The sequence below is a fragment of the Somniosus microcephalus genome, chromosome 7 (genome assembly GCF_052327205.1).
Source record: "Somniosus microcephalus isolate GS21.2 chromosome 7, FLI_Smic_1.0, whole genome shotgun sequence".
NCBI classification, from domain to species: Eukaryota; Metazoa; Chordata; class Chondrichthyes; order Squaliformes; family Somniosidae; genus Somniosus; species Somniosus microcephalus.
Window position 1 is genome coordinate 250,180,768 of NC_140993.1, and position 26,314 is coordinate 250,207,081.

The following is a 26,314-nucleotide window of genomic DNA, read 5'->3' on the forward strand; positions in this document are numbered from 1 at the left end:
GTGCAGCACCTGTTTTAGCGCTCCAAGCACCTCCTGGGGCGAAGCAGGTCAATTTAGCAGTAGGTGGTGATAATTTGCGCCAGGCACTAAATTTCGCGCCCGCTCGAGTATAACGCCCCAAACGTGGCGCTACTGAATTTCTCCCCCTAAGCCTCTATTTATAAGGTTCAGCATCCCATATGATTTATTAACTGCTTTGTTAACCTGTCCTGCCACCTTCAAAGAATTGTGCACAAACACCCCAGGCCTCTCTCTTCTTGCACCCCTTTAACATTGTACCATTTAACATGTATTGTCTCTCCTCATTCTTCCTACCAAAATGTATCACTTCACATTTTTCTGTATTGAATTTCATCTTCCATTTGTCTACCCATTTCCTCAGCTATAAATCTATAATAGAATAGAAATTTAAGTTTCCTAAAAAAAGTACTTGGGTTCTTGAGTTCATGAAAATTTGAGTAAGTTTACATTTGCACCACTTACACAAGCAAAGTACATATAATAAATAGGGTAACATGAATTTCAAATTCAGCTTCCAGCTGGCAGTGTCACTTTCAATACAGTACTTTTGCCTTCTACAGCGCTGTGTCATTTACATTTTGTTTTAATGAGGTAGTGGCATAGATTTAATAAAGTCATTTTGAAATGCCATGCCCTTTGCCTTTGTCCTGTATATATTATTTAAAAATACTTTATTTTTCTTCCTATGCATGAGGCAAAGTGTTAATTTTTACCCAATTTACTTGCAGTGAAATACATCCCACTCTAATGGTTTCATGGTCACAATGATTCATTTCCTTAAACTGTGAAACATTATCTGCCTGTGTGCCCACCAAATACATTTTGATGTTGATGAATGGCATTGCTGACCACTTGCTCTTTACTTGGTGTGCGTCCACAGCACAGTAGGCTAAATTAAGCAGTACTGAAAGAAAAGTTTTGTATTTCACAATGAATGGCTTATATTGTTATAATTTTAAAAAAAATCAGCACTGTTTGTAGTTGATAGTACAAGAGCGTTGAAAGGTCCCGTCATCTGAAAATAATTAAAGTTATGGCACAAGAATGGGAACAAATTAGTGCATTGATGAAACAACCTTAACTGTCTGAGTTACATCGATTGTGCTGACAAAGGTCGAAGTTTACTGCTCCTAAAGCATGCCACCCAAAAGAGTACTGATGCAGCACCAAACTGAATAAAACAACAACTTGTATTTATATAGCACCTTTAATGTAGTAAAATGTCCCAAGGCGCTTCACAGGAGTAGTATAAGACAAAAAATTTGACACTGAGCCAGATAAGGAGAAATTAGGAGAGGTGACCAAAAGCTTAGTCAAAGAGGTAGGTTTTAAGGAGCGTCTTAAAGGAGGAAATAGAGGTAGCGAGGCGGAGAGGTTTAGGCAGAGAATTCCAGAGCTTAGGGCCTAGGCAACAGAAGGCACGGCCACCAAAGGTGGAGCGATTATAATCAGGGATGCTCAAGAGGGCAGAATTAGAGGAGCGCAGATATCTCGGGGTGGGGGGGGGTTGTGGGGCTGGAGGAGATTACAGAGATAGGGAGGGGCGAGGCCATGGAGGGATTTGAAAACAAAGATGAGAATTTTTAAATTGAAGCGCTGCTTAACCGGGAGCCAATGAAGGTCAGCGAGCACATGGGCGAAAATACAGCATCAGTTTCCATATGTACGCAGATGACACCCAGCTCTACCTCACCACCACTTCTCGCGACCCCTCCACGGTCTCTAAATTGTCAGACTGCTTGTCTGACATCCAGTTCTGGATGAGCTGTGTTTTCGGATGATGTCGCCAAGAGGCAGCATGTAGATGAGAAATAGGAGGGGGCCAAGGATAGATCCTTGGGAGACACCGGAGGTAACGATGTAGGAGCAGGACTGGAAGTCATTGCAGGTGATTCTCTGGCTACGATTAGATAGATAAGAATGGAACCAGCTGAGTGCAGTCCCACCCAGCTGGATGATGGCAGAGAGGCATTGGAGAAGGATGGAGTGGTTAACCGTGTTAAAGGCTGCAGACAAATCAAGAAGGACGAGGAGGGATAGTTTACCTTTAACACAGTCACAAAGGATGTCATTTCTGCCTTTGATGAGAACCGTTTCGGTACTGTGGCAGGGGCGGAAACCTGATTGGAGGGATTCAAACATGGAGTTGCGGGAAAGATGGGAACGGATTTGGGAGGCGACAACACGTTCAAGAACTTTGGAGAGGAAAGGAAGGTTGGAGCTTGGGCGGTAGTTTGCAAGGACGGAGGGGTCAAGGTTTGTTTTTTTGAGGAGAGGGGTGATGACGGCAGATTTGAGGGAGAGGGGGACAGTACCTGAGGAGAGAGAACCGTTAGCTGACATTGTTAACATGGGAGCCAGAAAAGGAAGTTGGGTGGTCAACAGTTTGGAATTGGGACTAGGGCAGGGGTGAACGTTAGAGGAAGTTTGGCCGATGGGCTAGGGGAAGGAAGGGAAGTGGCAGAAGCAGCTGATCGGATGGTCTCAATCTTAGAGACAAAGAAGTCCATGAGCTCCTCACACTTGTTGTCGGAGGTGAGGGTGGAGGAGACAGGGGAGAAGGGTTTAAGAAGACGGTTAGCAGTAGAGAATAGAAACCGGGGTGTATCTTTACATTTCAGAATGATTCTGGAATAGTGAGCAATTTTGGCAGACGAGAGCAGGACCCAATAATGCTTTATGTGGTCCAGCCAGATCTGGCGGTGAATGGCTAAACCGGCTGTCCACCATATCTGTTCAAATCAGCATCCCTTGGACTTAAGGGAGCGAAGGTGAACAAGATTAGAGCTATTTATCTTCAATTCTTTACCCTCCTCTCCTAATGATGGTGACTTATGCAGAGATGTAGTCCCGTAACCACCAAGAACCCTCCAGTACCTCATGCGAGTGTCCATTCTTTATGCCAGCCTAGATAATCAGTGTCTGTTGGCTATTCTAGCACGAGGACCATCACAAATTACAACACACAGCTTTTTTAAGTCAAGTATTCTTTGTGCAATAAAAGTGAGTAAATGCCCCAGATGGTACAGTGGTGAGCATTACAGACCAGGTAAGTTCCTGGTTTGTGCTCAGTTGGATGATTCTGACAGGAGATTGTCATCAGGGGTCAAAGATCATCCAGGGTTCCTGTTCCTGAACACTGTCCAGTTAACCCTTCCTGGAAAGTGCAGGATGAAGGTCATTTACATAGGATAACATCTGGGGCATTTACACACTTTTTTTGTACAGAGAATACTTGACTTAAGAGTTGTGTGTTGTCATTCAACTACTGACACGGTCATAGTATGATGACTCAGCTCCTGCCTGGACAATATGCGATTTTCTTTTAACGTACAGTAGCTTTTATTTCAACCAATGAAATGTACAATATAAGACATGCACTTATAATCATACAATTTGAATAAATGCATAGGGCTCAAACAATAATAGAAAGAATACACAGATGTGCCGCTAGTAATATTGGCCGTGATATCGCCTACCGAGGTAGGCTAAGTGCGGCCGAGGTAGGTGGCGGACGGCAACCCCGCTCCCGGTTCCATCGCACTCTGTTGAAGTGATTTTGCCCTGATTGGGCTTGTTAAGCCCGCCCTGCGAGTTTCCCGGCCAATTAAAAGGAAGTGGGTCTGATGACGTCATTTGATGACGCGTCATCAGCCGATTTCCTTAAAGGGGCCACAGCCAACTTTATTTTGACAGTTGTGCTGTCAGTGTTCTGTAGCATTGAGGTGCTGCAAACACTGACAAGCACTGCAGAAAGGTGCACGGCTGCATCCAGGCTCTCCCTGCTTATGGAGGGCGTCACAGTAGGAAAGGAGGTTCTCTTCCCTTCCAATGGGCGGATGAGACCTCCCCAGGACACCAATGCAGCCTGGTTGCACATTGTACAGGAGGGCACAAGCAGGGATGTCGTCCGGAGGACCAGGCTGCAGTGGCGCAAACCTTTCAATGATCTCAATAGATCACAAAATGTTACTGCAAAGCCATACTCACCTCATCCTGCTGTGCCACTCATCACATCCCCATCGCTCTGCCTTCCCTACCCTACTCCTGCACATCCTTATTCACACCAACTTACCTTGCACCTCCACTCATCCCTCCCTATCTACATTATCACTTCCCCATCTCACTAGCCACCCATCACACTCATCCTCATCCTAGTCCAATCATACCAACTAACAACACACAAGGGTAGGCACTTGGATCTTTTAGCCAATGTTCATGTAGAGTTTCTGCTAATGTATCAAACATTGAAATTTTTATTTTGAACACTTTGTGTTCTTGGACAAATTTGTGTGCCCCTTTGGAAGTGGCTTAGTGAGCTACAGTGAATGATGAGACATAACAGTACCCCTGCCATGGTGATGAATGTGAAAGGAATGGCTTGGGCATTGTAGGGATGCTTTATGGTGTTGGTGTGGGGTGGTGCCAACCTGGCACATGTGGCAGCCAGGGTGTACAGCGTCAAGTGAAGTAAATCTGGCCATGGTGAGGCCACCCCTGGCCTCCCAGGCAGCAATGTGGTTGGGTGCTGATGCCTTCTGTCCTGTGCAGCATTAGGTGATTGCGGAGAAGGTTGCTGTTGTTGCTGGTGTGTCTGGTGATGTTGATGTTGGGGCTGATCGTGGTCTGATTCTGAGGACCAAGGTGAGATATTTTCAAGGGCACCGATGCTGATGGAATAGATGGCGGGTGAAGTTGAGATGACAGAAGCGATCTGTCAATGGTGAGAGAGGTTGTTCCAAGGAGGTGACAGTGGATAGAGAATTTACTCCAAACACTTACAAACTGCATAAAGCTCAAAAGTGTATTCCAAATCCTGAAGGCTCCAGCTTGTAACATTGGGAAGTGAACAGCTGTGAAATGGTAGCTTTGATACTACTTTTGCAGCTGTCACCTATTCAAAGCAATGGAGAGTCGCTGAAAACCCGACCTACTTTCCTGTCGTGATCCCCGAGCGATGGAACCTCGTGAAAAAGTTGGAAAAATGGATAGTGGCTGGTAAAATTCTGCTTAAATACCTTTAAACACCCTCTTAAGTATTTCAATTGGCTGACCCGCCTCTTAGTGCCGGGTCTGCAAAACGCAGGCAGAGCCGGCACTTGGGAAACTTACACGGAGGCAGGTTCGGAGTGGGTTCCCAACCCGCTGTCTATCTTTTAGATTTTGACAGCGGACCTGCCTCCGAACCCGCCCTCTGAGTGCCAGCAAATTCCAGCCCATTATGTGTGGAGAGGGTTCATCCAAGTCCATATCAAAGAATCCAGTTTTAACGTTATACAGTTGGCTGAGGGTCTGCTTTTTTCAACATTGCTTCGCAGGTTATCTACCTTGTTTTTATTGTACCCAGTACCTAGGGAAGGTTTTAAAAATACAATCAATTGCCTTGTCTCTTGTTTACATTGCTAGAGATTTGATAGATTTTGGTTGTGTAAAGATATCAAGGGATATGGATCAAAGGTGGGTAAATGGAGTTGAGGTACAGATTAGCCATGATCTAATTGAATGACGGAGCAGGCTCAACGGGCTGAATGGCCTACTCCTCTTCCTATGTTTGTAAAGCTGGCATTTTGAAGTCAGGACTCCCGGCAGTTAGGTTATCCCAACATATATATTTCTTGTACCATTGCAGTAACTTCTACTTATATTTAAATTTAATATAACTTGATTTTTTAAGATTTATATAATTGAAAGTCACACCTTTTAATGTGTATGTCATATTCAGGGTGTCACACACACAAAATGTGTATGTAGCATCGTTCTGATTACCTTAAATAAACAGTTAACCATGCTCAAATATAGGATTGTCACTACACAAGTGTGAAATGTGATTCCATTGGAACACTGTCCAATAAGTTTTGCGGTCCAGAGGTCTACCCTCGCTCGGGGGTTTAAGTTTTGCAGGTTTCACGGAGTTTACCTTCTTCTGTTGAGCCTTCTCTCCTGAGCACACATGCACCACCTTTCAGTCTTCTGCTCATACATGCCCACTCGTGCGGGCTGTTCTAGTTCATCCACAGGTATTTTTCTAAACGTGCCCTTTTCTAGCCACAGTGCTTCCTGGCCACATTTCCCTGAGTGCTTCTCAGCCTGATATAACCTTTCCTGTGTGATGTGGAACAGCTCTGTCATTCCCCAAGATATCCCAGTGTGGTCTGGCCAGTCACAGCCCTATACCATCTCTGGCCTGCTCCGGCCCAGCCCAGCCTTGAGTGCTTGTGGTAAACCACTGTATTGTATATTGCCACCTCTGGGTGGCGCTGTGTATGGAGGCATGCCTCAGCTGACTCCACCCACCACTGTGTGGGTTTCGTTCAGACTTGTTCAGTCACTCACGAAGAAGCATGGTCTCTTCTTAGCTAATAAAAGCCTTATTCATCTCTTCTTTCGACTCGTCATCTCTTCTTCGACTCATCACCTTTTATGAAGTAATTGATAAGCGTATCAATTTTATTAGCTAAAAGTTAAATGGCGACACCTGAGGAGCAACAACAGCAACGGATACAGCAGACATTGCTGAGAGCCCTCAGACCACCACGCCTGGACCTCGACCCTCAAGAGGTGGGTGCATCAGCCAAGTTTGAACACTGGCTGAGCTGCTTTGAATCCTTCCTCGCAATCTCACAGGTTACAGAGGAGGATCACAAACTGAAAATTTTGACCGCCCAGGTGAGCCATCAAGTATATATGCTAATCCGGGACTCTAATACGTACGTGGCGGCCCTCGAGCTACTAAAAGGGCAATATACGCGCCCAGTGAACACAATTTACGCCCGACACCTCTTGGGATCCCGCAGGCAGCAACCGGGAGAATCGGTAGGGGCATTTGCACGGGCGCTACTGGCACTCTGCAGAGACTGCGATTGTAAAGCGGTAACGGCTGTGGAGCACGCGCAGGGACTCGCCTGTGATGCCTTCGTCAGGGGCCTCCAGTCAGACCACACCCGGCAGAGACTGCTAGAAAGCAAGGAACCCGACCTGAAGACGGCCATTGCCCTTGCGCTCTCGTTAGAGGAGGCCCACCGAAACCTCGAGGCATACCCCCGTAACGGCGCCGAGACATGGCAATCGAAACCGTGGGACACGGGACCGCCGCCCCCGGCACCAACCGCTGCAGCGACCCAACCGAGACAGCAGCCTCCGGTAAGAACTGCTTCGATGCCCAGTAACCAGGCCCAAAAATGCTATTTCTGTGGCCAGTTAAAACATCCCAGAGCGCACTGCCCAGCTAAGACAGCTACCTGCTCGGGCTGCGGGAAGAAAGGCCATTACGCTAACGCCTGCAAGGGGAAGCCAGCCAGCAGCGCAGCGTGCGGGCCGTGGGAGCAGCCATCTTATCCGCCATTTTGTGTACCCCCGGCCGCATGGCATCCGCCGCCATCGTATCCAACGCACTCAACCGCCATTTCGTCACCGGAACCGACCACCGTCTCGGCGGATGACTATAGTGACTCACTAAGCCACATACTGGCCTCCGTGACGCTGGATCAAGCCCTCCCTCACCATCTATCCAGCTCCATGATGGATATCGCGGTAAACGGCCGCGCCACCAGTTGCCTGATCGACAGCGGGAGCACAGAGAGTTTCGTCCACCCCGACACGGTACGTAGCCACTCCCTCACGATTCTGCCAACGCACCATCGCATTTCTATGGCGTCCAAGTCCCAGTCAATGGACATCAGCGGCTACTGTGTGGTGACCCTGTCAGTAGGGGGCACTGAATATAAAAAATTTAAACTGCTAGTCCTGCCCCGTCTTTGCGCTGCCGTCCTGCTAGGGTTGGATTTTCAGTGCCACCTTAAGAGTGTCACACTAGCATACGGTGGACCCCTCCCCCCACTCACAGTCTGCAACCAACAACTTTTAAATCGCCCGCTGCAAACCACCTGCAGCCTTTCCACATTAAAAGTCCCCCCCCCTCCCCTGTTCGCTAACCTCACCCGCGACTGTAAACCCATCGCTACCAAAAGCAGGCGGTACAGTGCCGGGGACAGAGCTTTTATCAGCTCTGAGGTGGAGCGGCTATTGAAGGAGGGCATTATCGAAGGTAGCACTAGCCCCTGGCGAGCCCAGGTTGTAGTCGTTAAAACCACTGCAAAACGCCGCATGGTAATCGACTACAGCCAAACCATAAACCGGTACACCCAGCTGGACGCGTACCCCCTCCCTCGCATATCTGATATGGTCAATCAGATTGCGCAATACAAAGTATTCTCCACCATCGACCTTAAGTCAGCGTACCACCAGCTGCCCATCCGCCATGAGGACCGCCAGTATACTGCCTTCGAGGCAAACGGCCGCCTCTACCACTTCCTTAGGGTCCCCTTCGGCGTCACCAACGGGGTTTCGGTCTTCCAAAGGGAGATGGACCGAATGGTTGACCAGAACGCGCTGCGGGCAACCTTCCCCTATTTGGATAACGTCACCATCTGCGGCCACGACCAGCAGGACCACGACGTTAATCTAGCAAATTTCCTCCGTACGGCCCAACGGCTGAACCTAACGTACAATAAGGAAAAATGTATGTTTCACACCAAGCGCCTGGCCATCCTCGGCTGCGTGGTGGAGAACGGAGTCATCGGGCCCGACCCCGACAGAATGCGCCCCCTAATGGAGCTACCCCTTCCCCACTGCCAAAAAGCACTGAAGAGATGCCTGGGGTTTTTCTCCTACTACGCCCAGTGGGTGCCCCTCTATGCAGACAAAGCCAGGCCCCTCATCAAAGCCACCTCCTTCCCCCTGACACCAGAGGCGTGTGCAGCCTTCACTCTTATCAAGAACGATATCGCGAAGGCCGCAATGCACGCGGTGGATGAGTCCATCCCCTTCCAAGTGGAGAGCGATGCCTCCGACTTCGCCCTAGCCGCGACCCTTAACCAGGCGGGCAGACCCGTGGCCTTTTTCTCAAGGACCCTCCAGGGCCCCGAGACGAGACACTCCTCCGTCGAAAAGGAGGCCCAGGCTATTGTAGAAGCGGTGCGTCACTGGAGGCATTACCTGGCCGGGAAACGATTTACCCTGCTCACTGACCAGCGTTCAGTAGCTTTTATGTTTAATAATAAGCAGAGGGGTAAAATCAAGAACGACAAGATCTTGAGGTGGAGAATCGAACTCTCCACCTACAATTATGATATCTTGTATCGGCCAGGGAAACTCAATGAGCCCCCAGATGCCCTATCACGTGGTACATGCGCCAACGCGCAGAGTGATAGGCTGCAGTCCCTCCACAATGACCTCTGCCACCCGGGGGTCACCAGGTTTTTCCATTTTATCAAATCCCGTAACCTGCCCTACTCCATCGAGGAGGTCAGGACCATGACCAAGAGCTGCCAAATCTGCGCCGAGTGCAAACCGCACTTCTATAGGCCGGACAGAGCAAGCCTGATCAAGGCCACCCGCCCCTTCGAACGCCTGAGCGTTGATTTTAAAGGGCCCCTCCCCTCCGCTGACCGCAATGTGTACTTCCTCAACATAGTTGATGAGTACTCCCGTTTCCCCTTTGCCATCCCTTGCCCAGACATGACCAGTACCACGGTCATCAAGTGTCTGAATGACATCTTCGCTCTGTTCGGGTTCCCCAGCTATATACATAGCGACAGGGGCTCATCGTTCATGAGCGACGAACTTCGGCAGTACCTGCTAACAAGAGGTATCGCCACGAGCAGGACCACCAGTTACAACCCCCGGGGGAACGGCCAGGTGGAAAGGGAGAACGCGACGGTTTGGAAGGCAGTCCTCTTAGCACTAAAATCTAAGGGCCTTCCGACCTCCCGCTGGCAGGAGGTCCTCCCTGCAGCGCTCCACTCCATTCGGTCACTGCTTTGTACTGCCACTAATGCGACCCCTCATGAGAAAATGTTCGTTTTCCCCCGGAAGTCTACATCGGGAACCTCGCTACCGGCATGGTTGACTTCTCCTGGGCCCGTCCTACTGCGGAGGCACGTGAGGACGCATAAAACGGACCCCCTGGTCGAGCGGGTGCACCTCCTACACGCCAACCCCCAGTATGCCTGGGTGACATACCCAGACGGGCGGGAGGACACGGTCTCCATACGAGATCTCGCACCCTCGGGTACCCCTGAATTACCACCGTTATCCCCCTTACCACCGTTATCCCCCTTACCACTGTTATCCCCCACCACCCCTCCCAACCCAACCCCTGCAGACGGCATGCCAAAGCCCCAGGAATCTTCGCCAACCACCCAGACACCAGACCCGACGTCGGATGCTGCAACACCACCGCCGCCACCACGACGATCAGGACGTCAGACAAGGCCTCCTGATAGACTTAACTTGTAGTACCCTTCACCCCGCCGGACTTCACATTAAACAAGGGGTGAATGTGGTAAACCACTGTATTGTATATTGCCACCTCTGGGTGGCGCTGTGTATGGAGGCATGCCTCAGCTGACTCCACCCACCACTGTGTGGGTTTCGTTCAGACTTGTTCAGTCACTCACGAAGAAGCATGGTCTCTTCTTAGCTAATAAAAGCCTTATTCATCTCTTCTTTCGACTCGTCATCTCTTCTTCGACTCATCACCTTTTATGAAGTAATTGATAAGCGTATCAGTGCTGTGCCTCCACTTTCAGCCAATACCCCAGACATGGCCTGATGAGCTCTTGATTCATCTCCAGCATTCTCCCCCACCTCCAATGAATTCTTTAGTTAGGTGAGAATAGCTGCAAATGGGCTACAATGGGGAAAAAACCTTGGGGGTAAAATTCAACTTTGGGTGCAGAAAATGGGTGGGAGCAGATTGTCTACACCTCGCCTGATTTTTCCTTTCCATTGCCCATCCCATCATCAGAGGACCCCCATATCGTGTGGTATATTTGATCGCCTATATTTACATCTATTGTCCCCAACTCCATATTTATCCTCCTTACCCAAAGTTGAGTCATACTGGGATACAGTTCCACAGGTGCCTACATAACCAGTCATTCTTCATGTCTTAGCATGGACACAGTGTTGGCCAGCTCTTTGACTATGGAAGGTATCAAAACTAAGTTTGATTTTTGTCCTCACCTGTTGTTCAAGCACATACGCTTTCCAGCTGGAATCATTGGGTATAGCAATCAAAAGTGAGAAGAACCCTCACTGGATTTTTTTTTTACTAGTCCATGGGTGGTAGGGCCAATTGAAGGCCTGCATGCTGTTCCAGCTGATATCAGCTAACAGCATAGACTGAGGATCGAAAATGGGATTTTCCAGTCTATATATAGTTCAACACTACACTGTGTGGTTCACTGAATCATCAAAGGAACACCTGTGGAAGTTTCTTTATTCCAATAATTTAACGTAAGATTCTGGACAGCTTATGTTGGGGATTCTGCCGGACCTTGTCATGGGCAGTCTTTGCACACTCCAGCAAGACCAGTGGTGCAACAGGGGACGGGACAGGATGGGACTGAGGCCGGGGTCTCCCAATTCTGGGAGTTTCTATGTCCTTGGCCGCTCAGTCGGCAGGTTGATCACCGGCGTTCAGTATGCCTGGTGAGACCAGATGTACTAGGCTGCCAAATGGCAGTTGTCAGGACTACCTTGGCGAGGAATGGGTGCTCACCATTGACATGATAATTAAAGGATTTTCCATGACCCTGCAAACTTTGGAGGTGTCAGTGTAAGAGGTCCTCGGTTGGGCATGTCCCAACACTTTCCCTGGGATGTGCCCCCTACCAATTTTCAGCCCTTTCATCCTTAAGCATTTTTATACATTGTTATCACAACTTCCGTACTGTATCTTTTAATTTGTGTTTCATTTTCAAGGGACAATATGGCGAACAGGGTATTCCAGGTATACCTGGTTCTCAAGGCATACAGGTACAGCATTGCATCTTACTTTTATTGCTTTTTCTTTCTGATGAGGTAAGCTTACAGTATCATAATATCGTAACATAGTAATGACTTGTGCAGGGGAAGAGCATTGGTCCATCTGGTCTACCCTATCAAACTATACATCAGTTTCCTCATGATTCTAGAACTAATAGCCCTCCCTCCCTTTTCCTAATGAGTTCATCCAGTCCTTTTTTGAAACACTAGCATGATTTTCTGTTCCACAAGTCTATCCTTTTTTGACTGAAAAAAAATGTCACCTAAATTTTCTATTTTCTTTTGACATCCTTTACTTTAAACTCTGTCCCCTGGTCTTTTGATCCTATATCTGATCGAAGAACTTTCCTGGATCCAAATTCACCATGCCCATGAGAATCTTAAAGGCTACTGAACAAGTCCGCACCTCACCTCCCTCCGCCCGATCCATTAAATTTTGCAGCACAGAAAGAGACTGTTTGGCCTATGGGGCTGGATTTTAATACTGGAGGCGTGTAGGAGGCGGGACTACAACTTTTAGGGTTGTAGTCCCGCCTCCAGCGAGTTGTGGCCAACCCACGCGATTTTCACTTGATTGACCTTGTTGAGCCCGCCCAGCGGGCTCAGCAGGCCAATTAAGGGCCACCCGGCAACAGGTGACGTCACAGATTGACATTTCATCTGTCAAGAGCTTTTGACAGATGAAATATCAGCGTTTGACAGCTCTTTGAAGCTGTCAAACACTGACAATCTGCACTCCAAGTTAATTCCTTCCTCTCAAGCTGATTTACAGATCTCTCCAGAACAGAAAGCTGAATGCTGCAACTTTTGACAGCTGGCGGCCATTCTGCTTTCTGTGCCGGTGAGATGAGGGACTCCCGAGACCTGAAGGAAGGAAGGCTGTAAAGGTAAGAAAAGGTAAGTAAAACTTCTTTAAACACTTTACACACGCCAAACACACTTACCTCTGCACTCATGCACCCATCACTCACCTGAACAACGGACATCTGGAACCCTCCAAGCCCTTCAGCCCGACGGTCCGCCTCGCTAACTTGGTGTGGTTTGGAGCTGTCGGGAATCTCACACTTCAGGAATAAAAATAGGGATTAGGCTAAAAACTGCCTGTTAACTACCTGTTAACAGGCAGTTAATTGGCACTAACCCCCTTCCCGCCTCGGGGAGGTGGGTCCCAGCACAGGTCGGGTACCCACCTCCTTTGAAACTGGCATGGAGGCGGATTGGGGGTGGGATGGGTTCGTGTCCCCTGATTTCGAGATTTTAACCCCCCACACGCCTCCAATCCCGCCTCCACGGCCCAATGAAAATCCTGCCCATGGTCTCTATGCTAGAGCAATCCAAAACTAATCCCACTGCCCCACTCTCTCCCTAGAGCCCTATATTTACCTCCAAATATTTATCCATATTTCCCTTAAAAGAGGCAGTAGTTTCTGCCCCAAACACTCCATGTTGAAGCATTCCATGCTCCAATGATTCATTTTGTAAGGAAATTTCTCCTCACCTCCCTCTTCATTCTATTAGTGCCAATTTTAAATTGATGTCTTCTCATTATGGATTCCTAGCCAAAGGAAATCATCTTTCCATATTTACTCTATCAAAACATTTCATAATTTTTTTTAGAAAACCTCAACTAAATCTCCTCTTAGCCTTTTCAGCTCCAGTGAAAATAGTCCTAGTACCTCAAGTCTTTCCTCATAACTACAGTTTCCAATCCCTGATATCATCCTGGTGAATCTACACTCTGCCCTCTCTATGGTTTGATGCCCTTTGTATAATGGGGCAACAGAAACTGCGCACAGCACTCTATCTGTGGCCTAGCCAAGGTTTTGTACAAATTTATAATTTTTTTATCTTCTTGTACTCTATACATAAAACCCAAAATGCTGTTTGCCTTTTTTATGACTTTTTCTTCCTGTACATGCACTTTCAGGGAATTATGTATTTGAAACCTTAGGGCTCTCCATTCAATGTCTTTCTATTGAGTATATATGCCCATATTCCTTGTTTTTATTCCAAAAATGTTTTACCTCACACTTAGCCACATTAAATTACATCGGACACCTCTCCACCCATTCCGCTAACCTGTCTGTGTCTTCTTGAAGTTTTTGACAGTCTTCCTCACTCCTACCTTTTTGTCATCAGCAAATTTTGAGATTGTGCTCCTTATACCCAAGTCCAAGTCATCTATATACTGTATACCAAGAACAGAAGTGGACCCGGCCCTGGGGCAGTGTTGTCCAATACTTTAGCCACATGTGGCTAATTGGAAATCCAGTTGTGACTAATTGAATTTTTGATTTGTAAATAAAAAATGAGTGATAGACACCGTCGTTGGGCATGTGACCGCAATACTCATATTTTCATGGCTTAGGCATGTGTACTTTAACCTTTTTGTGTGTTTGTTGGTTAAATGGTAAACCGAAAAGCAGAGTGTGCGTGTGTTTTTTGATGGTTGTGCATGCTTTACTTCCTTGGTTACTGCTTATTGGTTTTCTGCTAAAATGTGTGCAACATGGTGAAAACGCCAGACATCAGCACCATGGAAACACCAGTAACATTGTATGAAGAGGGAAGCTGTCATTGTGGTGAGCTCCAGGTCAGCAGAAGAAGGCCAGCCCAACAAGGCACGTCATTTGCAAAGGGCTGGCAGCATCCACTCGCGTTCTGGATGGGGAGCAGGGGCTGATCTGCCGCATCTCGTTCGAGTCAACGTTCTGACCAGTCACTCTGATAAAGTCACGATTGCTGGATAAGTACCTAGAAGCTGCACTAAGATGTGCCGTGTCTGATAAATTCATAACTGAATTCCAAACTTCGTTGAAAGAGTAAGGCTACAAAGTTTCGCACTAAATGGTTTGTTAAGTAACTTATACACATGAAGTATATTTACCTGTATTGTGTGGAAGACATTTTCTACTAAGGTTAATGCCTGTGGCTAAAATAGTGTCACAATAACCATACCTGTAGCAAGTCATGATTTCTATTGGATAGCACTACCCTGGGGAATACCAAATCCTTCTCAGTCTAAGCAACATCCATTTACCCAAACTCTTTGTTTCCTCTCCATCAACCAACTTCCTCTCCACGGTGCCTCCATTTTTCCAACAAGTCTCCTGTGAAACACCTTATCGAATGTCTTCTGAAAATCCATATAAACTACTGCATTTCCTTTAGCTATCTAGTTGGTCACTTATTCAAAAGAACTCTGTTAACTTTGTCAAACACGACTTCCCTTTAGCAAATCCTCTTCTTCTGCAGAGAGTAATGTCCCAGGGTAATAGATTGTTCTTCATAATTCAGCCCTCAATGTACAGGAATCAACCTAGTACCTATACTCTGGACTCTATCCAATAATTCGACATCTTTTCTGTAATACAGAGACAAAAACCTAGCACAGTACTCCAGAGATACAGCCTTACCAAGGCTAGATATTACTTCATCACCTCGTTAATATGTAGAAAGTGTGCCATGTGTAAATTGGAAATATGTTATGTCTTTTGACCTGCATGACCTACATTTTTAGTTCTTTCTAAAACATATATTCCCCCTCTCCTCTATTCAGGGTCAACCTGGTTTGCCTGGACCTCCAGGGGAGCCTGGACCAAAGGGATACAGAGTAAGATATCTGTTTTCATTCCTTGACCAACAAAATCAGTTTGCAACTGTGATATGTTTCTTCTTTAACAAAATTAAAGTGCTGATGTTAAAGATGGAGTTTCACCATTGAGGCGCTCTCATAAAAATCAAACCATTGCAAAGAATTATGATTAACTTGAACATCTGTTTGATATTATTTTGTCTGTTATTGCTGACTTTAAGAAAAAAATAATGACATCAAAAAGATACTTGCTTTCCGCCTCCCCGGAGTATATTCTCAGCAGACGCTTCATACAGAGCTCAGATCAGTTGCTCATTCCAACAGTGTAAGGTAGCTGAATTAACTTGACTTGATTAATCCAGTGTGCTTCAGGTTCAGTTGCATGCATGTTAATCCAACTCCTTCATACGTTGTAGGACATTGTTACAAATTTCAGGCCTACCTTAGATATTCTCTCAGGTACTGCAGTTCTGGTCATTCCCATAAGCAGTGACTTAAATTGAGGAGTGTGCCTGTACTGCCCAATATCTAATTATTCAATAATGTAACTCATGATATGAACTGGATATTGTGCCTTTTACCCATGCCCTTGCATGCAATTCTCCAATTTTTCAATAGGGGGACTGAAAAAAAGACAATTAGTGCACTAAGACCAGATATGAATCGTTAAGCTGCTTTATTTTACAAATGAATAAAGAGAGTAACAGTTGTAAACAAGCCTTACATTTCACTCACATTTGACTTCTCTTCCTGAAAATGAGAAGTAATAATGAACTGCAGTCCCTGTCGTGGTCTGCCTTACATGTGTTTGGCATCCACTTTCTTTCAGGGCAACTTGTAAATGCAAAAGGTGAACTCCTGCATCTTGGGTAACAGCCCTAGGTTAGTCCGTTGCAGTCTGTAATTTAAAGCCTGACCCACAGCCCATGTTTCCTTTTTTCTCTATTCACTGGAAGTGGAAAGGTGGTGCCTGCAACAACTCCTCCATTCAGGGATTTGACAATCGGCCTGTGATCCAAATCTCCCGAGGATTTAGTCTCAGTAGACACCTCGTACTGAGCTCAAATTAATAGGTCATTGCAACAATAAAAGATGGCCATGTTCATTGGAATCTCTAAACTTACTTTTCATTGTCTAAAGGACTCTGGTTCAGCTGCAGCTGAACTCTAATCTATGTTTCCCAACTCTGTCTGAGTATACAGCCTATGGCTTTTTAAACCTGTGTGAATTCACTTTGTTTTAAAACACAATCTTAAACCAAAACTCATTCCCAAATCCTTTCTGGCAAAAATCCCGTACCAAGGCAGTCAGTCATGCTCCAAACTATTCCCTTCATGATCATGTCATTAGTACCCACTGTTTAACAAATAAAAATTGGACAAAAGTAACGGGCAAAAACCTATATAAATCAAAGATGATCCTATTCTGCAATCAGTGCTCATGGTGAAACTCTAACAGATCAGATCAGCCATGATCTCATTAAATGGCGGAGCAGGCTCGAGGGGCCAAATGGCCTACTCCTGCTCCTATTTCTTATGTTCTTATGTTCTTCTGTACTTAATCATTTATAAAGAGAAACATATTTTAAAAATAACATCCATCTTTTGTTTAATTGTACCTTTAGGGTGAAAAAGGACATCATGGTCTCCCAGGGGTAGAAGGGCCTATGGGTCCTAAGGTAGTATTTTAACAGATTTAATTCACCACTTCCACTTTGTGTTAAAATGCAAAATATTGATTTCTGTTTACTCTATGCTGCAATTTTTTTAAAGGGGCCTGAAGGACCATCAGGACTACAAGGAATACCAGGGCTACTTGGAAAAAAAGTATGTTGTTTCAGCTATATTCTCAGATTAATGTTAAGCCTTATATAATAATGTCTGCTGTTCTGGAATGCTCTCCAGATATGTTTTCTCATGTCCAGCACACAAAAACTTCCTCTACTGGTAAGTTCATGACTCTGAGGGACTAAAATATGACCTGGTGCACCAAGTGATCTGAGAAGAGCGTGTCCAAAGTGAACAATAAATTCCTTATGCTGCTGGTGAGCTCACTGAATATAGTACAAGATGTCTCGTACTCCAGGTACCTCTTCGATTGTTGGACAACTAACATACATCTCAGGCTTGAAACTACAAGTCAGATGTTTTGAAAAGTAGAATTAGCAGAAGCAAGAGCAAACACAGTAGATTTCATTAGGTTCCAAAACTTTACTCAAACTTACAGGGTCCGAAATTATGATAGTTTGGTACACCATAAACCTACTGGATTTAATGACGGGGCGGGGGGGGGTGGTGGAGTGGGGTGGGATTTGGTATTTAGAGTGGATAAGCTGTTTTTTTGCTACCTCCAAGTTCTGCCCTAAATTATGTGGAAATGAGGACGGGTGTAAGGTAAGTCCGCGCTAGCTAGGCGCAACCATACAAATGATGATATAGTGGTTTGGATTCTTTGCCACAATCTCGCCTGAAATGGGGTAGGATTATGGTGAAGAATGAGGCTGAATCCAATGATGAGGGATACTGATGCCTCATTGACCCAACCTGGATTACTCCTTGCTCCAGCCAGGACTGCCGCTGGCCAGCTCTTCCTCGCCTGTCATATGCAAATCATGGCGGAGGCAGGGAAAGGGCAATGCACCCGGGTCCCCAGCAGATTTTCCTGGTGACCACCATGTGAAAAATGGTGACACGCCTAGGGAACTGGTAGTAACAGCCCGGAGGTCCCCCGGGGGAAGGAGATGGCTTTATAGTGGACTCCTCTCCCTCCAGTCTGATCCCCACTTACCTTCCTGCGTGGGCCTCCATCTCTACCAATTTCCCGATCTTCAGGTTCTTCTGCCTGGCTGCCTCTTCTGGTCATGCAATGGCAGTCGTGCTGCAGCACCACTGGGTTTTTGAGGCCACACAATGGCAGCCCCTCACTTGGCCGGGGGAGTCCCACCTCCCCGGATGCTTTCCGTGCATCTTTTGTCGCACCCAGTAATACTTAAATATACTGACTCTGGAACTTAGGATGGGGTCGGCATCGGGCCAGTTGGTCGGGCAGTATGTCCCGTGCTGTCGGAATCTCATGGCCATAGTCTTTGTTAGAAAATAATAAAAATATCTCAAAGTCCTTGAAATTATCTGTAATGACACTTAGCTTGGACCAGTGTCCATAATGCAAAGTTTATACGTGGTATTTGGTATTCAGAGTGTCTCTGTTAGCCACTGCCTGTCAACAGTCTGGCAGAGCAGGAATCCTAGAAACTGGGCAGCAGTTATATCTGCACTCTGCTTTGAAATCCAAACTGAGACAAAGGAATTCTTTCCCAACTAAATGCAGCTGTAGGGTTCAGAGCATCATGCTGGTTTCCCACGAACCTGCTTCAGTCGCCAACCCCATTTCAAAGCAAAGCCAAAGGCAGGCCCCACACTGGCTCCACTTTAATGTTTTTCCAGTGATGCTAATGGAGTCCCTCTCTGGCCCATCATCCTGTTAAACACTACTGCTCTCAGCTAATAATCCCTACTCCCAGGCGCCTCAGTTCTGTGCTGCCGCGGCCCTCATTGGCTCTGCTTTTGATCCACCCCCAAGCCTGTTTTGCACCACCGCTGGTCCATACACCTCCTGGAGAGCTGGTTACTGGCCCATTCTGGGACCATTCTTTCAGGACAAGCCTTGCTTGCAGGGCCCCCTTGCTGGGACAAACAATCCAGCTGTGCCTCCTTCTTGCGGTCAGAAAGATAACTTGGCAATTAACACTGTTTATATTATCTTCCTCTTGGAACTAACATTGGGCACAGGCAAAGGCAACAAATAAAATGTATTCCAGGTGCCCAGCCAGCACTAAATAAAACAAAATGGTCACCAGCTGGCTAGCTCCCAAAATTCCAAACAGAAATATAAATCCATTTTGTGTCTTTTATGATTAAAAAAAGACAGATTGATGAACTATCTCGCAGACATATTGGCATGTGACTGATGCCACAAGAATCCCTGGAGCTGGTCTGATGTCATGCTGTAGTCATTGGGCCACATCTTGCTGGAGGGGGCATCTCGCGGTGTGCGCTGTTAGTTAGACCTTTTCCTGCCCCCATCAGCTTGAAAATGTTTTGCCCTGTAAGTTGTTGGAAGTGCGAGCTGATAACGGCGCAGCAAGGGCAACGGGACATCTGGGATCGACGGGACCAGCAATCTATCTCCTCAATCAATGAGATTTAAGGATTGCGAAAGAAACAGAGGAACGATGGAGAAGGAGGGTGAATTAGAGTCAAATCAGGTACAGAAAAAGTAATAAAAATTAAATTTTACATTTAACATTTTTTAAATCTCTAAGAAGAATTTACTACTTGCAAGAATAAGACTCAACAGTTTAAATAATTCCCTTTCTGGGCCGGAGAAATTGATTGGCATTGCATTAATCATTATCACGTCGTTAAAAAGGCACTTACGCCGTTAAGTGCAAGCCCTAACATTCTGCGGTGAGTTTAATGAGCAATTAATGTTCAAAATGCAGCAAATTCTTAAAAATTACTGGGAGGTTGAGGGCGAACTGCTGTTTGTGCGAGGCAAACAGCGGAGTGGTATAAATGGACCAGCAAGTTATGGTGATTCGCAACTCACAGCGTATCTTTTCTTCGCCTGAACTTACTGGCTGATTTGTGCATTAATTAACGGCGTGCGTCATGAACTCACCAATATTTATCCAGCAATATTTGACTCATTGTCATGTAACAATTGTTATTCGCCACAGAAATAGTGTAATTGTACAATAATACTTGGACTTCTCCTCCAGTTCGACTTCAATAGCAAGCAAATCCTCAATCTTGCATACAGTTACAAGCCCAGTCAGAACTAGCTAGTTCTTGTATTATTTGCTGGCAGTACAGGTTGGCTTTATTCTGTGCTTTTCAAGTGGATGGCAGCGCTGTTCATTCCCTGGAGTTGCACCAATAAAGAAGCATAAATCATCACAGCCTATTCTGGTAGGCGAGAGTTTGACTCTTCAAGAATCTAGAAAACATCATCAAACCAAGGATTGACTAATAGATGTTGTAGAGTATCAGTAATTAATGCAGAATAGATAGAGACTGAGTGAATTCAAGGAACTTGTGACACTCAAAACCATCAAAGAAAAATGGTTATTTGTTTATTCATTGGTTACTGCAGGAAAACATTTAAAGTGCTTCCATTACACTCTGTCAAATTAAAATTACTGTGTGCAAAAGAGAATGTCTTTCAGAGGACAGGTGATTGGCTGTTTGGAGCAGGTGAGGGAATCTGATTAATAAAATAAAATTCGAGCAAAAGTTTAATTTGAAGATGCCAGCTCACTACCATTTAATTCAAATCTCAAGTCTGGAAAACAGTCAGCTTATAAAGGTTCAAATTCTTTGTGTTGAGAGGGTGATGAAGATGTTACCAATGTCTTTAGTTTAAAGGTAGCTGTATTCTGTCAAGAACTAGAAAGAACCAATTGCAGGGCTCATTATTGTTTTATATGATCCAACCAAAATTACCTTAAATAATTTGCAGGTTGTTTCCTCTGACCGTACAATCAAGTCTCGGGGTGTTTTAGGAAATAAAGAATACTGGCTATAGTCAGTTACCATGAAGCAGTAAGCCTAAGAAGAAAGAAAGACTTGCATTTATATCGCGCCTTTCACGACCACTGGATGTCCCAAAGCACTTTACAGCCAATGAAGTACTTTTGAAGTGTAGCCACTGTTGTAATGTGGGAAACACGGCAGCCAATTTGCACACGGCAAAACTCCCACAAACAGCAATGTGATAATGACCAGATGATCTGCTTTTGTTATGTTGATTGAGAGATAAATATTGGCCAGGACACTGGATATAACTCCCCTGCTCTTCTTCGAAATAGTGCCATGAGAGGGCAGACGGGGCCTCGGTTTAACGTCTCATCCGAAAGATGGCACTTTTGACAGTGCAGCACTCCCTCAGTGCTGCACTGGCGTGTCAGCCTAGATTTTTGTGCTCAAGTCTCTGGAGACTTGAACCCACAACCTTCTGACTTGGACGCGGGAGTGCTATCAACTGAGCCACAGCTGACACACCTATTTAGGAATGCCTTTACAAAAACATCTTGTATACCTTTCTTTGGAGTCAAATAGCATGAGTTGGAAATCCTTGTAACAAATAAAGAAAGGTATAAACTGCTTACTTCTATTTAGCTTAAGGTGCCTACTTTTAACTAAAGTAAACCTGCCTGCCTGAGATTACACATTGATTTTACAGTGGAGTGAAGTTGCTGCTGCAATTATACAAAGTAATCCTAATATATGTGCTCCATCTGAAATATGTCAAGCCTCCAATGGACCTGGCTCTTGATGCACAAAGACATTATGGTCTTTACACAATTATTTAAAGCAACTAGTGGATCTCCCATAGGAACATGGGAACATAGGAACAGGAGTAGGCCATTGAGGCACTCAAGCCTGTTCTGCCATTCAATTAGATCATGTTGGATCTGTATCTTAACTCCATCTACCCACCTTGGTTCTGTAACCCTCAATATCCTTTGCCTAACAAAAATCTCTCAATCTCAAGTTTTGACATTTTCAATTGACCCCCCGCTAGCCTCAACAGCTTTTTGGGGGAGAGAGTTCCAGATTTCCACTACCCTTTGTGTGAAGAAGTGCTTCCTGACATCATCTTGAACTGTCTATCTCTAATTTTATTGGTTATACCCCCTTGTTCTGGACTCACCCACCACAGGAAATAGTTTCTCTCGATCTACCTATGATGCTGGCCATGGAAAGTCATGACAAAGCAAATTTCCTTCGGTGCATTAGTGATGGTGTAGGGATGGGAATCTGGAGCTTATGAAGCTTCATCCAGTGGTAGAAATATGCAGTTGCAGCACCAGCACCACTGTGTCACAGGTAGCTTTATAATGGGAAATTCCTATTGAGAAGCCACCTAGCATGACCTATTTGGGAGATGCCCAAAAAAGGACTGTGTGTCCTGCATTGCAAATTTAATATATTCTCAATAGATATGTAGAAGCAGTAAGGATCCCCCTGGAATGCAATGAAATAAACTCCAGCAACACTGACTGTTCAGATTACCTGCTGCAAAACCTCATCTGTTCAATTCACTTGATTTCATTTTGAAATCTAAGAACAATCGCTTTTCCATCCTGACACAACATCCCATCCTGCCCCACCCCACCCTCCTAGTTTTTTTTTGGAGCCATAACCTGTGAATGTTCTTAACTGCAACTTGCAACTCAGAAGTTCACAATAATCGCAGGCTGAAATCCCCGGTTTACTTGGCATTCCTGTACTTCTGCAAGACTGTCACCAGATTGGATTGAACACCAAAAGAAAAACCGTTCTGATGAAAGGTCATCGACCTGAAATGTTCACTCTGTTTCTCTCTCCGCAGATGCTGCCTGACCTGCTGAGTATTTCCAGCATTTTCTGTTTCTATTTCATATTTCCCGCAGCCACAGTATTTTGCTTTTGTAAAAGGAAAACAGTATTGTCTTGCTTTCACAGAATCACAGAAACCCCACAGTGCAGATAGAGGCCATTTCGGCCCATCGAGCCTACACCGACACATATCCCACCCGATCCCCGTAACCCCACGTATTTAATCCCCCTAACACTAAGGGTCAATTTTTATCATAGCCAATCAACCTAACCCGCACATCTTTGGACTGTGGGAGGAAACCGGAGCACCCGGAGGAAACCCACGCAAACACGGGGAGAATGTGCAAACTCCACACAGACAGTCGCCCGAGGCCGGATTCGAACCCGGGTCCCTGGCGCTGTGAGGCAACAGTGCTAACTACTATGCCACCGTGCTGCCATTTGGGCAATAATTTGCTGTAACTGTTGCGGTAATGGTTGTCAACGGATTCCGTAACTACTAAAACTGACCACTTGTTCTCACATTGACTTTAACTCCACTCATTTCCTCCAAATCAAAGGTGTTGCTATGGGTACCCGCATGGGTCCTAGCTATGCCTGCCTTTTTGTGGGATATGTGGAACAATCTTTGTTCCAGTCCTACTCAGGTCCCCTCCCTCACCTCTTTTTCCGATACATTGATGACTGTATCGGTGCCGTTTCCTGCTCTCGCCCCGAACTAGACAATTTCATTCACTTTGTCTCTAATTTCCACCCTTCCCTCACTTTCACATGGTCCATCTCTGACTCTTCCCTTCCCTTCCTCGACTTCTCCATCTCTGGGGACAGGTTATCGACCAATATTCACTACAAGCCCACTGACTCCCACAGCTACCTGGACTACACTTCCTCCCACCCCGCCTCCTGTAAGGACTCTATTCCATTCTCCCAGTTTCTCCGTCTCCGCCGTATCTGCTCCGACGATGCCACCTTCCACACCAGTGCTTCCGACATGTCTTCCTTTTTCCGCAACCGAGGATTCCCCTCTACCATGGTTGACACAGCCCTCGACCGTGTCAGTTCTATCTCCCGCACTTCTGCCCTCACCCCTGCCCCTCCCTCCGGAACCACAATAGGGTTCCCCTTGTCCTCACCTTTCACCCCACCAGCCTCCACATTCAACGGATCATCCTCCGCCATTTCCGCTACCTCCAAAGTGATCCCACCACCAAACGTATCTTCCCCTCCCCTCCCCTTTCAGCATTCCGTAGGGACTGCTCCCTCCGAGACACCCTAGTCCACTCCTCTATCACCCCAAACAGCCCTTCCCCTTCGCCTGGCACCTTCCCATGCAAGCGCAGGAGATGTAACACCTGCCCCTATACCTCCCCCCTTCCCACTGTCCAGGACCCCAAACACCCCTTCCAGGTGAAACAGCGATTTACTTGTACTTCTTGCAATCTAGTATACTGTATTCGCTGCTCACGATGCGGTCTCCTCTACATTGGGGAGACCAAACTCAGATTGGGTGACCGCTTTGCGGAACAGTTCAGTCCGTAAGGGTGACCCCGAGCTTCCGGTCGCCTGTCATTTTAATTCACCATTCCATTTCCACTCGGACCTCACCGTCCTTGGCCTATTGTATTGTTCCACGGAAGCTCAACGTAAACTCGAGGAACAGCACCTCATCTTCCGATTAGGCACTTTGCAGCCTTCCGGACTCAATATCAAATTCAACAATTTCAGATCATAACCTCGGCCCCTATTACTTTTTGACTTATAATTTTTTCCACCCCTTTGTTTTGGGTCTTCCTTTCCCCCCCCCCCCCCCGCCTTTCCTTTTGTTTCTCTCTCCCACCTGGCAGCTGTCTCTTACCTGCCAGTACACTTCACACCTAATCTCAGCTGTCTTTTGTCTCCACCGGCCTATTACCATCTCGTCTGGTTTCGAATACCTTTTATTGTCTCTTTTACTTCTTTTGTTCGATCGCAGCCTTGCCTTCGATCTATTTTCTTTTCTTTCCAGTTTTGAAAAAGGGTTTCGACCCAAAACGTCAACTCAAATTTCTCTCCACGGATGTTGCCTGATCTGCTGAGTTTTTCCAGCATTTTCTGTTGTTATTTCGGATTTCCAGGATCTGCAGTATTTTGCTATCGTACTAATGTGACCATAATGGGTGAAATTCAGCAAAAAACAACTTGCATTTATATAGTGCCTTTAAGGCAGTAAAACGTCCCAAGGCACTTCACCGGAGCGTAATCAGACATAATTTGACACCGAGCCACATAAGGAGATATTAGGACAGGTTACCAAAAACTTAATCAAAGAGGTAGGCAGCTTGATTTTATTCATTGTGCAGCTTTCTACAGTTACTTTTCAGTGTGTGTCTAATCATGCAATTCAATTACTCTAGCTCGTGTGGCTCAAAAGAATATCTTGTTTTTAATTATGAATCAATTCCATTACAGGGTAGTAGAGGTGAAAAAGGAATACCTGGCTCTCCTGGACAGTATGGCCCTTTGGTAAGCGAGCTTAAATACCCGAGTGTTTTTCAAGGAATAAATGGCGTGCTCATTTTGTAAAACTTTCGTATTTTTCTGACACACATTTTTGATATTAATCAAGTTTTTTTTTAATGGTATTTGTTGTTGAAATAATGTTAGAATTGTTTCCAGCCAAAGTGTTTTCACTGATCTTTCCTGAAAGTATACAGTTAATGCCGTCAACAAGGTCACAAGACAATTATAGGAACTGGAGGAGGCCATTCAGCCCCCCGAGCCTGTTCCGCTATTCAGTGAGATCATGGCTGATCTGTATCCTAACTCCATCCACTCGCCTTGGCTCCATATCCTTTTATACTCTTGTCTAGCAAAAATCTATCAATCTTTGATTTAAAATTATTAATTGCGCTAGCATCTACTGCTTTTAGTGGGAGAGAGTTCCACATTTCTACCACCCTTTGCATGAAGAAGTTTTTCCTAACTTCTCTCCTGAATGGCCTGGCTCTGATTTTAAAGTTATGTCCCCTTGTCCTAGACTCCCCCACCAGCGGAAAAAGTTTCTCTCTATCCTATCAATTCCATTCAAAATCCTAAAAAAGCTCAATCAAATCACACCTCAACCTTTTATATTCCAGGGAATACAAGCCTAGTTTATGTAATCTCTCCTCATAATCTAATTACATTGGAGCCCTGGTAATAATTATGGACAAGAAAGGCCATTTGGCCCATCTTAACTCATTCATCCAGAAACATAGAAACATAGAAACTAGGAGCAGGAGTAGGCCATTCGGCCCTTCGAGCCTGCTCCGCCATTCAACGAGATCATGGCTGATCATCCAAACCCTAGCACCCGGTCCCTACACCGACAGCCATCCCACCCAAGCCCTATCCCCGTAACCCCACATATTTAATCCCCCCTAACACTAAGGGCCAATTTTTATCATGGCCAATCAACCTAACCCGCACATCTTTGGACTGTGGGAGGAAACCGGAGCACCCGGAGAAA

The 26,314-nt window shown here is 45.9% G+C and overlaps 1 protein-coding gene across 2 annotated transcripts in view; it reads left to right on the plus strand.

The window, feature by feature from the left end:
- The window catches only part of LOC147115226 (uncharacterized), a 228,720-nt gene that overhangs the window by 21,182 nt on the left and 181,224 nt on the right, over positions 1-26,314 (plus strand). For both annotated transcript variants that reach the window (XM_085993599.1, XM_085993600.1), the window contains exons 3-7: positions 11,788-11,841; positions 15,410-15,463; positions 17,070-17,123; positions 17,218-17,271; positions 25,276-25,329. In XM_085993599.1, the coding sequence (XP_085849725.1) occupies positions 11,788-11,841; positions 15,410-15,463; positions 17,070-17,123; positions 17,218-17,271; positions 25,276-25,329 (270 nt within the window). The remainder of the gene's footprint in view (positions 1-11,787; positions 11,842-15,409; positions 15,464-17,069; positions 17,124-17,217; positions 17,272-25,275; positions 25,330-26,314) is intronic.